Genomic DNA, 12,919 nt, shown 5'->3' on the forward strand with positions numbered 1-12,919 from the left:
ACCTTTCTTTCTTCTTTTGTTTTGTTTTTGAGGTTCTTCGGGCCATTTGTTCTGAGGACCATACAACCACTCCTTGAAACGACACTTCGCCATTGAATACACCTAAATAACGTGACATTAGTACATGACACATATAGCTCAACATTTCAACACATACACTTTGCACTTATTTCATGCTTGTTTGGACACACAAACTCTAACGTATTGTCAGGGTTTATCATGGCTCGGTCTCCGCAATGGCACAGAGGAGGTTCCTCGAGTCGTCTAACTGCGGCTAAGTGCTTCTCCTTAGCCGTCATTGGAGGGGGGTTAGGGGGAGGTGGAACCCACCGCTCGAAGTGCTCTCGTGGATGTCGCCCTCTCCACCAATCGTCGAAAAGGAGGTACCTGGGGTCAAACTTGTCTGCACCGTCGATCCACTGAAAGAAAAGGCACCTCTCATGGGCCTACACAACAAAAATTGAACAAAATATTAGTAACCTAGTAATACAAATGAAGAAGAAAAATATACGAAAATAATTACTTACATTAAAACGACTGCACGTGTAGAAGCAACGAGCCGCTGTGTCCGGATGTCTCGATTGAAACACGTCGGCCGGACGACCACAGTCACAATTAGGGACAGGGAGTTAAGGAGGGACGGGGGCATCTTTGCTAGACTCGTCGGGGTACATTTCTCTAGGACGACCTCGTTTTCGTCATAACTGCTCCCAAAACATGTCTTTCACCTAATAAAACGGTTCAAATTAAACATCAATCAAAACAACGCAAATTAATGTAAAATGTAATCATTTGCAATGCAACTAAAATATTATAAACAACAATTATAGCAACAAAAATATACATGGCAAACATACTTCTAACTAAATAATTAACCTTAACATCGACAAAATCATACTAATATCTTCACCATAGTTCCCAAACATAATTTTCCTACTAACCTTAACTCTCATTCATAATATCCTATCCACCATTCAAACGAAAATAAAATGTGTGTCATTACCTTGAACTAGGACGAGGAGGGAGGGAGACGGCCGGGGAATGGAAGGGAAGGGAGAGAGGCGGTAATGGAGGGCCGGGCTGCCGCCCTTCGTGGCGCGGCGGCCGGCGTGCTTGGCGACGGGCGGGAGCGGGAGCGACGCCTAGGTCGCTTTGTTGCTCGGGCAGCGGGAGTGGCCGCGGCGGAGGTTATACCTGGTTCTGCCACGCCATGGATCAGGGCGCGGCACTGCCGCGCCAAGATCGGTGGCGCGGCAGAGCCCTGCCACGTCAGCGGCCAGCGCTTCTGGTCGCCGCCATGTCAGCCCTCTGCCGTGCCACCATGTATAACGTGGCACAGGCATTTGGCCGCGCCAGGGCAATAGGCACGGCCAAAAATGTTAGTTTAAAAAAACTCTAAGAGTGTTAGATTTAAAATTAAGTTTGAAAAAGTGTTAAAATAAAAAAAAAAATCGGTCTGGAGGTAGCAGTACCGTAGCAGTGCTTGGTTGCATGCATTAGATTCTGCGGTGGCGTAGCGCCGTAGCGTGGTGACCTGCATGCACAGGCGCCAGCGGTGGGCTTTTCATCGGCTGGGAAAAGCTGAGGCGCGAGTCCCTGTTTCCATGGATTTGGGCCATGTTTAGGAGGTGTTTGGTTTGTAGGTGTTCCTAAAATTTATGTCACATTAAATGTTTAGAGGCTAATAAGAAGTATTAAATATAAATTAATTATAAAATTAATTATATAGATAGAGGCTAATTTCCGAGATGAATTTTTTAAGCCTAATTAATCTATCATTAGCACATATTTACTGTAGCACCATGTTGTCAAATCATGGACTAATTAGGCTTAAAAGATTCGTCTAGTAAATTAGTCGCAAGTTATGTCATTAGTTTTGTAATTAGTCTATATTTAATACTACATGCATGTGTTTAAACATTTGATGTGACAAGAATTTTAGGAGGAGGGGAAGGAACCAAACAGCCCCTTAATTCCCTCAAATTCCAGAATTTGGCACTATATTAAAAAAAGATTCTCCGTCACATCAAACTTACGGTACATGTATGGAGTACTAAATGTTGACGAAATCAAAAACTAATTGCACAGTTTGGTTGTACTTTACGAGACGAACGTTTTGAGCCTAATTAGTCAACGATTGGACAATTATTACCAAATAAAAACAAAACGCTACAGTATACACAGTGTATCGACGAAATTTGGCGGCGCCGATTCAGTGGGCATCTAACATGGCCTTGGATTACGCCCTGGATTGACGTCCATCCGTCCACCATAACGCCGACCCGCAGCATGCAGCGGGGAGGAGCAGCGGCAGCGACCAGCGAGGCCTAGCTATCTCTGAGCCCTGTACATTTTGTCGCAGGCGTTGAGATCCCTCTGCGCCTGTTGCAGCAGCAGCCAGCAGGGGCAACCCCTGGCCGGTCTTCAGCCCCCTCATCAGTCATCACTTAACTCTGGCAGGGCAGTGAGTAGGACAAGACAAAGTAGCGGTCGCACCCGTATGCCACTCTGCATGTGTCAAGTGTTGCTTGCTTCGTCTTGTGCTTGTGCACCCAACTCCGAGCAACTGCAACTGCACTCCATCGTCGATCCGTTTCTGACGCCGGGCAATGCCGCGCCGAGCATTCATTGGGTATTGACGGCGCAGCAGCTGAGCTGCCCCCTACCGGCTACCGCCGCGCTACGACCCTCTCACTTGCACCGAGACGGGTTCCGGCGTGAGGATCTCAACACCCTGCCCCTGCGCCTGCGCGGCTGCGCCGGCGGCCGCGTCCGCAGCTGCAACTGACAACCAGCTGGGCATCGCCAATGCAAAGCGGCACGCGCGCCGGTAGTTCCGGAGCTGAAGCTGAGCAGCTCTGGGAACGAGGGGAAAATGGCCAGTCGTAGCGGTGTAGCCTTTCGAAGCTGCCCTTTCAGCCTTCACCAAAACGCAGCACTGTTCTGGGGTATGGAATTCTGGGGACACCAACACGCACCTGTATGAGTATGATTGGCGCGCACATATATCAACCCTACCATACATGGATTCTCAGTTCCATCCCTGTAGTGATACTTCAGCAGTAAAGAACCGTACAGTGCAGAAGAATGGCAGCAACAAACCAAACGTGAACTCTATACTGTGTTGTGTGATTACCGCCAACTGTTTTGTTATGTCCAGGTGTAGTTTAACATGACAGGATACCATTTATTTATGAAAAGAAGAGGATACCATCCGTGGAAGGAGAAGGTCGGCAGACAAGCTTAGAAATTATAATCATGTGGTCCTGATTAACTGGGATACTAGAAAATCTTGTCAGGTGAACATATACATGCTACAGAATGAACGGCGTCAGATTAACGGACATGATACATAAACCATCTCCGCAACAGTTCAGTTCTGTGTTTCTGTTGCAATTCTGGGGCTCAACCACAGTTCTAGCTGAACGAACACAGCAGCGCTTCAGGAGCAAAAGAGATCGGTTCACTGCAACTTGTTGGCAACGTAGAGGAGGTGGCTGATGTTCATTGGCGGGTAATTCTGCAGAAGCTTGAGGTTGGAGGTGAAATCGCCGGCCAAGAGGCGCTTCCGGACAAGGATCAGCATTGCACAGCATATTCTGAGCAAGGTTTCCTGCGTTCGGTAGATAAAGTTTAGGTAAAGAACCAGAACCAAAGATCTTTGCAGAGTAGAAGAAACAGTGTGTGTGTATGTGCTCACCTGGGGGCCATCGGGATCACTTAATAGTGTGTCCCAAATGTGAATGGTGTCGGCAAAGTTGAATTCCTGGGTCAGCAGTAACGTTATCCATCTGAATGCATAGAACTGGGGATTAACCTGCAGAGAGCATGTTTTTGTCAACAAAAGCTGCAGGCACCTGCCTTAAAACAGTTTGGTATGATGCTTTCAAAAAAGATGACACCCTCAAAAAAAGGAACAGCTAAACTATTTGAAGACATACGCCATAAAGAAGCACCTGTTATGTCATTATTATCATTACAGCAGATATATCATAAGAACTTCAAAGTTTAATTCATGTCAATAAGTGACCTGGAAGGCCAAACAGAAAACAATCCTCAAGACAGCAAGTAGCTTGGCACTACGCAGCATGTAAAGACTTACTTCTGTAGTTATTTCCAAATGCTGTTGGAGTTCTCGATCATACTTTGCTACAAGCTGTGATAACTTGGCTAGTGTACCTCGAATGCCAACAGCACTGTTGTCTAGTTTCTGGCAGAAGTTGTCTCTAAACCCACTAAGCAGCTCAACGAAGCAAAAGAATGAATCCGCTTCCGCAAATTTCTACAAGGATTCCAAATAGCAACATTATGATACAGAAGACAGTAATAACTAAACTAAACAGGGAAGCTTCGGCTATCAGCAGTACAATGAAGGGCAATAAGAACTTGGTAAAAACAATCTCTTACACCATACAGCATTTTTATCATCTGGATCACTCCGAAATACAAAGAAGAGCGGTGCCAAAATTTCATTCATCCCTTGTACATATCTTATTCCAGCATTCAGCTTGGCAAAGATTAGCAGTACATTTTTCAAAGATTCCTGGTAAGAATAATAAAAAGAAAAGATCAGACAGGGATCTGACAACACTGTTTAAACTCACAGTGTGTGGAGATTTACCTGATTCGACTTTGCAAAAGATGAGTCGCCACAGAAAAAATGCATGTCAGGGTGGGTGCGCTTTACATCGCGGTCAATCTGCTCCATAATCTCTGAGTACTGTTTTATGAAACAAAAATTCCAGACAGCATCAGTTACCAAGAAAAAATCAATAAAGGAGGGCAAATCAGTTCGCACATGCAACGAACCCAACAGCATATGTGCAGCTCTACGCACTGCATGCATGCACACTCAGACAGAAAGCTGTTTTTTTCTGACTAAATGGCCAGAGAAGCTGTGGAATAGTTGGCTCAAAGATTTCTTACATCGTTTTATTTTTCTCTAACCACAATGAACCTAGATTGTGAAGCAGGAATAATGAAGTAAGCCAATTGCACTTGAACAGTGCATGAACAGTGAATGCGCCAGCGAAGCTGGAGTAGGTGGGAGCCCTACCAAACGGGGCCTAAACCAAGACCACAGAAAGTGTGTTTACCCACTTTGGGTGTACTGAACATCTAGCCATACTATAAACATAATGATAAAGAGTTATAGCACCACAAGGCGCTTATATACCTCAAAAAACTGATTCCAAGCACTGGTCTTCCCAAGGCTTAAAGGGTGCTCCTCTCGTGTTACCTCTGACCTGTGCAGGAACCCATTGTCAACATCCTCTGCACTTACGTTGTGGTGGCCTTCTGTTTGCACCTGTCGCGCTATTTCTACCTACCTAGCAAATTCAGGATTCAGGATCTCTATTTTCGGGAGAGGATCTAGTCAGGCATTGGAGGCCATAAACTAGATACCATATGTGCAACAAAAACTGCAACCAAGATACCATAAGTATGACCTGAATCTGCAGTGACTTACAGGGTTTCTAAGGAACTCATCTTTGAAAGCAGCGTACTGTGCTCTCTTTTTTGCCAGCTCCTGCTCCCACAGCGAGCGGTCATTGGGCAGATAGCCCAGTAGCAGCTGCACAACAATAACATGCACTGTCAGTGACTGAAAAAGGCAAAACCAAAAGCTTTGACTGCAACCTTTCCACTACTGACGGAATCAGAATGCTTCTTCAGTCTTCGCCATAGGGTGAAGAAAAAACAAGTACAGTTTCAGCCGGTATTAGCATCCAAAGCAAAAGGATAAACTAAAATGTCCTAGAGTCCCTAGAGAAAAGGACTGATTAGAGGACAATCATACAAATTAAGGCCATCCTACATAGAAAACTATTCGCTTCGCAGCAGATTGCAGTACCATTGCCTCAATGAGGTCAGCTTCTCAAATACCGAAGCCTCTGATGCTCCTGCTCTGACCACAGAACAAAGGCTAAAAATACCGGAAGCTCGAGCCAATCAATTACCTTCCACACAGTTGCCCGGACGCCCGCCGCGTCTGGGACTCCCTGAGCCGCCAGCATCCTCAGTTCATCGAGATCTATCACCTTCTTGGACAACTGCAAGAGTCCAGCGCCCCCAAGGACCACTAAGCCAGAAGGCAACAGACCAAAAACCAAGCAGCACGCCAAAGGCAGGAGGTCTTACCGCCGCAAAGAGGCGGGACTGACGAGAGATCTCGAATTCCGGCGTAAGCGCCGGCGGAGGAGATCGCGGCGAGCTCGCCATGGATTTGGGCGTCGAGATGCACCCGTCGGTGTGGCCTCAGAAACGTGCCGGTTGGCCACATACGCATCCGGTTCCATCTCTGACCGTCGACTTGTGGGCCCCATGGAAATCTACCGTCCAGATCGTCCGCTGACTTTTTCGGGATAATGTAGGACCCAATTCGCATACCCTTTCACGGGATGGGCCTTCCTTGATCCAGAGAAGTGTGCATTTCCAGACATAAATAGCCCAAGTGGCCAAACCCAGCCAGTTGAAGATGTCTTAATGGACAATTGGGTATGGGCGTATGGCCCATGTAGAAATACAGGCCCACTAGCTACGAGGCTTATGTTTTATTTTAGAGACTTGCTAGCGCAACGTCGCTCGCACAGGGGGGAGAGAGAGCACCTAGCACGTTGGGCTCGCCCCGAGTGCACCAGCAGTGGGCCGCACGCCGCCACAGACGTCGCCCACGCCGTCCCAAGCGTCGTCCGCGCCGCCAGCCGCTTCCCACCTACATCCCATGTGTAACACCCGATATACTTTTGAAACATCCAGATGTAGCAGTTGCAACATAAATAAAGACAAATGAAACACTAGAAACAAGCGTCTGAAACACTTGCGAAAAAGCCTAAAAAATATTTCAAAACCATTGCAAACATATGCAACATCGACGATGAAACACTTCCAAACATACCTATGAAACACCTGAAAACACTTGAAACATATGCTTGCAACATGCATGTATATGCAACATTTAGATTTACTTTTGCAACATTCAGATAAAATATTTGTAACATACGTCTGGACTAGATGAAACATTTGAAATATACTATTGAAACATACGTGTATAGCCATTTAAACATGTGCAACATCCCGATCTACTTTTACAACATTGATATACAACACTTGTAACATATCTCTGAAACATCTGGGACACTTGAAACATACTTTTGCAACACGCGGGTTTCACCCGTTTTCTTTCGTACGACGCAACACAGAGCGGGGGAACGGCCGATTCCCGCAAATCGGTGGCCGAGAATGATCGCACAGCTTGGCAGCAGCCAGCTGCGCCTCCGCCTGGCCTGGGTCCGGCCAACGATGACCCCCTCTCCTGGCCGCCTGACCACACGCGGCGACCGGAAGGAGCCACCGATCTCGACGAGGTCAGAGAGGATGCCTGCGAGGAGCAACGGGGACGGCGGCGCAGCGGCGGGGTGCGGGGACAGGGAGCAGCGTGTGCGGCGGCGGCCCATCAAGGTCAGCGGCGGGGAGTCGGTGTGGGTTGGGTTGACGAGCGGGTGCAGGAACCAAGTAGCACGCGTGCTCTCATACGAGTAGGCAACGGCTGCGTTTCCTGACTAGAGAAAGGAGAAGAGGAGCTAACGTTCTAGCCCCATGTAAGAGAGAGGGAGGGAATAAGTGAGGTGACCGATTGGGCTGCTAGCCATTCGTACTAGGCAGAGGTATCGAGCGTTGACCAGAGCATCTGATTTTTTTAAGATTTTCGGACGCATGTTTTGTAGCATTACCGTTTATTTTACCTTATAGATAGACATGATTACCGTCAACGTATAGAAGGCCGAAGATTTTAAAAAACATATAGAAGACTGAAGTACCCGTCAAAAAAAGACTGGAGTTTGACGTCACGGTTGCTAACGTGCTGTAACTTTGTTGTGGATAAAAATATCGGTTATCTAGCATAGAAAATTTTCTTGTTAGTAAAAGAGTGTGACTATTTTTCATGTCACGGTCACGGTCTGGACGTGAAGCAACGAAACAGCAGAAGAGTAAGGCCTTGTTTAGATGCCACCCAAATTCTAAGTTTTTTCACTCTCTCTCCATCACATCAATTTTTAGCCGCTTGCATGGAGTATTAAATGTAGGTAAAAAAATAACTAATTACACAGTTTAGTTGGAAATCATGAGATGAATTTTTTGAGCCTAGTTGGTCCACGATTGGACAATATTTGTCAAATAAGACGAAAGTGGTACTATTCATCAGTTTGAAATTTTTTCGCAATCTAAACGAGGCCTAAGAAGAGCATGGAACTGAGCAAATGATAGCATCCTGTGTTCCCGACTTCCCGGTTCAGATCGACCAACCAACCACGCATGGGCAGCGAAAATATTATGTTTCGATCGAGCTGGTTCTTGTTGCCTTGTTGGGAACTCCTGAATCCTTCTGTTTGCTGTGGAAACTTGCTTATGAGTGAGAGGGTGCCACGATGGGGACGGCAACTATATATATAACCAGCTTGCGATCTGCATACGATCTTTTGTCACAATCATCAAGTTGGCAGTGCGAGATCAGAAGCAGCGAGCAGATAGGAATGTCCCGCAAGAAAAAGATAAGGATAATACAGCATATATATACTCCTATGTAATAATAACATAAGTTGCGCAGCCAAGTCAGAGGGTCATCGCCGATCTGGTCATGTGTACGAGTACACGCATGCAGTCGTTCAGAGGTACACAGATGTGCTGGAGGCTTGGCTGGCTAACTGTGTATTGACACCCTAGAGAACAAGTCAGCAGAGTGGATAATCCATTTTCTTTTTGCAAGTTGCGGTGTATCTTAGTTACCTGGAAAAATAGCCAATGTCATGGAGCTCGTCACGTCTGCTAACCTCTATTCCTGGTATTCCCATTACGTAGGTATGTACATAAAGCGTAGAACATACTCCTAGAGCAAGGATGCACAGAAAAAGAAAAAGAATTATGAAAATCGAGGTAAAGATAGACTCAAACAAAGGTACATTTTCAATCTAGTTTTTAACCCTCAACTATAAAACAGAGTAAAGAACCCTCACCAATCGTCGAAACCGGATAAATTTAGCCCTATATCTAGTTCCTTAGGTGGTTTTATACTCCCTTCGTCCTAAAATACAATACATCGAAAGTTTAAAATTTATCTCAAATTGTAAGGAGTACATACGTATCTATCTTTTACTAAACGCCATCTATGCATGCATCCATCATAACTTTTAAATACTATCTTGCCAAAAATAACTTATGTAATTGGTACCAAAATAAAAGACATGCATGATAACCTTTTTAAGCTATGTTTTACCGGAAAAAATAAGCAAGTTAACAATCGAATTAACTAATTAGTGATGGGCAAATTAGTCTCTTACCAAACCCCTCATTTGGTCATAAAATTACTTGGATAACTTGTTTCAAGGCGTAGAAAATATTATCTAAAAACAATAAAAAAGTTGGTTTTTTATCTCTGATATTTCAAGTTTTATTTATTTTTAACTAGAAAAATATGAAACCAGTAACCTTTTAAAATGTTATTTACTTGTTTATGATCTATATAGTTATTTGGAATTAGTTCATTTATGGTCCTACTGCTTTATCGCTAGTAGCCATGCTCATTATTTATCTAGAATAAATAAGATCCAAATAACTCTACATATAGCACAAACAAATAGCTAATATTTCTAGAATAAAAGTGGAATTAGTTTCATATTTTTTATTAAAAAATATTTAACTATGAATTTTAAAAATCATGCTACTTTTTTATTGTTTCAAAAAGAAAAGGACAAAACCACTTTTGAAACCGGCTAGAGGATCAATTTTGTCTGGTTTTGATAGTTGGAGGGTGTTTGTTCCCTTGCTAGAGTAAAAATCACTAACGTCCAACGTGGAATTTGAAAAAATATACTTTACCCAAATTCCAATGTTAGCGGTTCTCACATATATATATTTCTGTGAAGTCTCCGTACATCATGATATCAATTATGGCAATGCTAGCGTTCGGACGTCCGTCCGGACGTCCGTTCGGACGCCTGACGAGATCCTAACATATGGGTATGTTAAGCCTCGGGTCCAATGGTTCTTGAACGAAGAAGACTCCCCGACCGATCCCTCTAGGATCGTCCGGGGGCTATACTTATCGGGTACGCTCGCGCGCACCCTCTGAAGAAGAAACCCTACCGAGCCTAGGGGGGATAGACTTGCTCCCTCAAACAGCCATGTACCCGACCTATCTCGTTATACAAGGGATAAGGTCGGACCTAGGGGGACGATCATCAGAAGACAGATCATTCCACTCCATTCTATTCCATTCCTTGGCCTCTGCTCAGCATTGAGAGAAAGGCAACCTAGAGAGGGGCACCGAGAGCTCCTCCACCGCATCCTGTCATCTTCCTTCTCTCCGACAAGGGGAAGGCTCCACCGGCGGTGAGGCAACCTTAGGATTAGCACCGTGCTAACCCCCTACCAAATCTCTCTATAACCCTATTGTAAGCCCCTGTTTTTAGGTGCTTTGGAGTATAAGGATCATCAGCTACTAGACGTAGGGTACCGATTGGCCCGAACCAGGATAAACCATTGCGTTCTCTCTGTGATTTTTGTGTTCTTTAGTCCACCCGAACCACTGGAGACCCGTACTCTGACATCGACTCAAACAATAATGCTTGCCGCGGTTCCGACCCCGCGACAGCTGGCACGCCAGGTAGAGGGTAGCGTTAAGTGCAATTCAGGCTCTACAGTGGCCGGAGCCACCCGCCTCATCGCCAGAGCAAGCGGCACCGCCCCAGACTGACGGTGTCCACTTCCCTAGCGAGCTCTCCGTCACGGCCGGCGCCTTCGCTCTGGGCCAGGTCCTCAACTTTGGGAGCCTGGCCTACGTTGTCGACTGCTACGGAGAGCTTTGTCCACTCCATGGGGTTGCACCGGTAGACAACATGCCCCCGGCAGTTGCCCCCTTCGTCAAGACTACTAGGAGCAGATCTCGAGGTCTTGGCCTGATAGATCCGGCACGGTTTGGGCCCGAACCCAACTATGTCGGACCATCGCCAGATGTTCTACATGCTGGCTAACATCCACCACTAGATCGCCATTGGTGAGGTGCTCCCGTGCGCCTGACCGCTTCTGGTACTACCTCCCAGACCTACCTTTTGGGATCCTAGAATGTGACGGCGTCCTTCCTGATGGAGCTAGAGCACCTCATCACTTGCGAGGCACCATGGAGCGCCATCCTCTCTAGCGCAGCAGGGACCGACATCCCATCACTGCACACCTTCCTTGAGATCCTTCTGGGGAACGGCCTAGAGTACAACTCTGATGACATCGACTACTATGCACCGCCCTGCATGTGCTACCACATCGACGGCGAGGTTCTTGTCGAGGAGGCACCTAGGCTCACGCCTCTAAACTAGAGTCCCCGTAGCCGCGCAACCTACCTTCAGGAGAAGGAGGATCGCCTATAGGATCGGCAAGTGGACCTAGAGGCCGCTGAGGTAGAGTTCGAGCACTAAAGGCAGGACCTTGCGTGGCAACAAGCCGCGCACCCTCTCGGTGATGACAACGATTCCCGCATGGGGGCTCCCAGCGGCCTCTGCTTTCCCTGCGTGGCGTACAACATGGTGGCCACCGCCTGCCGCCTGGAAGAGATCTCCGACACGCTGGACCCAAAGACTAATGAGCGACTGAATGTGGCAAAGCAGGTCCTCTGCGTCACCCTCGAGCAACAGGCCGAGAGCATGTCATCCAGGCATTACGCAGTGCTCTCCCGGTCGTCCCAGATGATGGCCACTCCCAATGGGGACCGCTCTGATGTGCATGCCCCATAGGCAGGGGGAGCAGTGGCGACACCTTCGGCAACAGCTCTGACTGGCCACGGATTCAGGGTGCCAAGCCTCGGAGGGAGTGAAAGCATGACCTTTCCCCTTGGTGTCCCACCGCGTGCCACCAGATCGGTGATGACCATGACGTTCGTGACACCATCGAGGCCAAGCACCACGCTCAGGTGCAGTCCCATACCCATGAGCGATGAGGTGAGGGCGTCGCCCTAGATCACTTCAGCCCCTAGTGTCTGGGGCAGCGATCTAGGCAGCTCCCTACCCCATGCATTTCTAGCCACTGACGCACATCTCCAAGTACAACGGCAAGACCAACCCGGATCACTAGCTAGAGGACTACCTCCTCGCCATGAAGGCTTGGGGGTCAGATGATGACTTTGCCATCCAGTACCTTCCCTTGCTTCTTTCAAGCTCGACCAGGGCTTGGCTCGAGCAACTCAAGCCTGACAGCATGCGCTGCTAGGGCGATCTCCGTTCGGTCTTCGTTGGCCACTTCCAGGGTATGTATACTTGACCTAGGAACTTGTGGGACCTCCGCAACTATAGGCAAATGTTCGACGAGACTCTTTGAGAGTACATCCAACATTTCTCCAAGAAGCGCAATGAGCTCTCCAACATCACCGACGCTGACGTCATCAACGCCTTCATCTATGGCACAACCTATGAGGTGCTCATCCACATGCTTGGCCGTGAGACCCTGCGCATGACATGAGAGCTCCTGGACATCGCCACCCAGTATGTCACTGGCGAGGAGGCGGTCTAGGCCAACTTTAGTGGCAAAGCCAAGGCTGTCGGTCCCCTCAGCAAAGGTGATGGTGGTGGTGACCCTGCCTTGTTTCAGTGACGCCATGACTAGAGGAACAAGGACCAGAAGCACCACGGGGAGGAGATGGTGGCCATGGCCGACCGTGCCGCTAGACCTCAACCTCGTGGGCGAGGTGCACACCTAGAACACTTTGATAAGGCACTTGAGGCCCCGTGCCCATAACATAGGGGGCTAGTAAAGCACCTCCTCAAGGACTATGCCACCATGAAGGGATACATCTATGGCACCCTCGGCTAATAGGGCAAGGCCTAGAAGCTTGCCCTGAGGGCCAATGATCCGGTGGACGGCACCCAGGAGGAAG

The 12,919-nt window shown here is 47.5% G+C and overlaps 1 protein-coding gene across 1 annotated transcript; it reads right to left on the reverse strand.

The window, feature by feature from the left end:
- Positions 1 to 3,208: 3,208 nt before the first annotated feature.
- On the reverse strand, positions 3,209 to 6,273 carry LOC136459647 (uncharacterized). The gene is given in 10 exon segments (XM_066459490.1): positions 3,209 to 3,613; positions 3,701 to 3,817; positions 4,103 to 4,282; positions 4,415 to 4,543; positions 4,622 to 4,720; positions 5,177 to 5,302; positions 5,304 to 5,330; positions 5,471 to 5,575; positions 5,961 to 6,053; positions 6,142 to 6,273. Coding segments are annotated over 10 exon segments (1,107 nt in total). The 5' UTR covers positions 6,223 to 6,273; the 3' UTR covers positions 3,209 to 3,463.
- Positions 6,274 to 12,919: the final 6,646 nt, after the last annotated feature.

Source organism: Miscanthus floridulus, chromosome 6 (genome assembly GCF_019320115.1).
Source record: "Miscanthus floridulus cultivar M001 chromosome 6, ASM1932011v1, whole genome shotgun sequence".
Classification (NCBI taxonomy): domain Eukaryota; kingdom Viridiplantae; phylum Streptophyta; class Magnoliopsida; order Poales; family Poaceae; genus Miscanthus; species Miscanthus floridulus.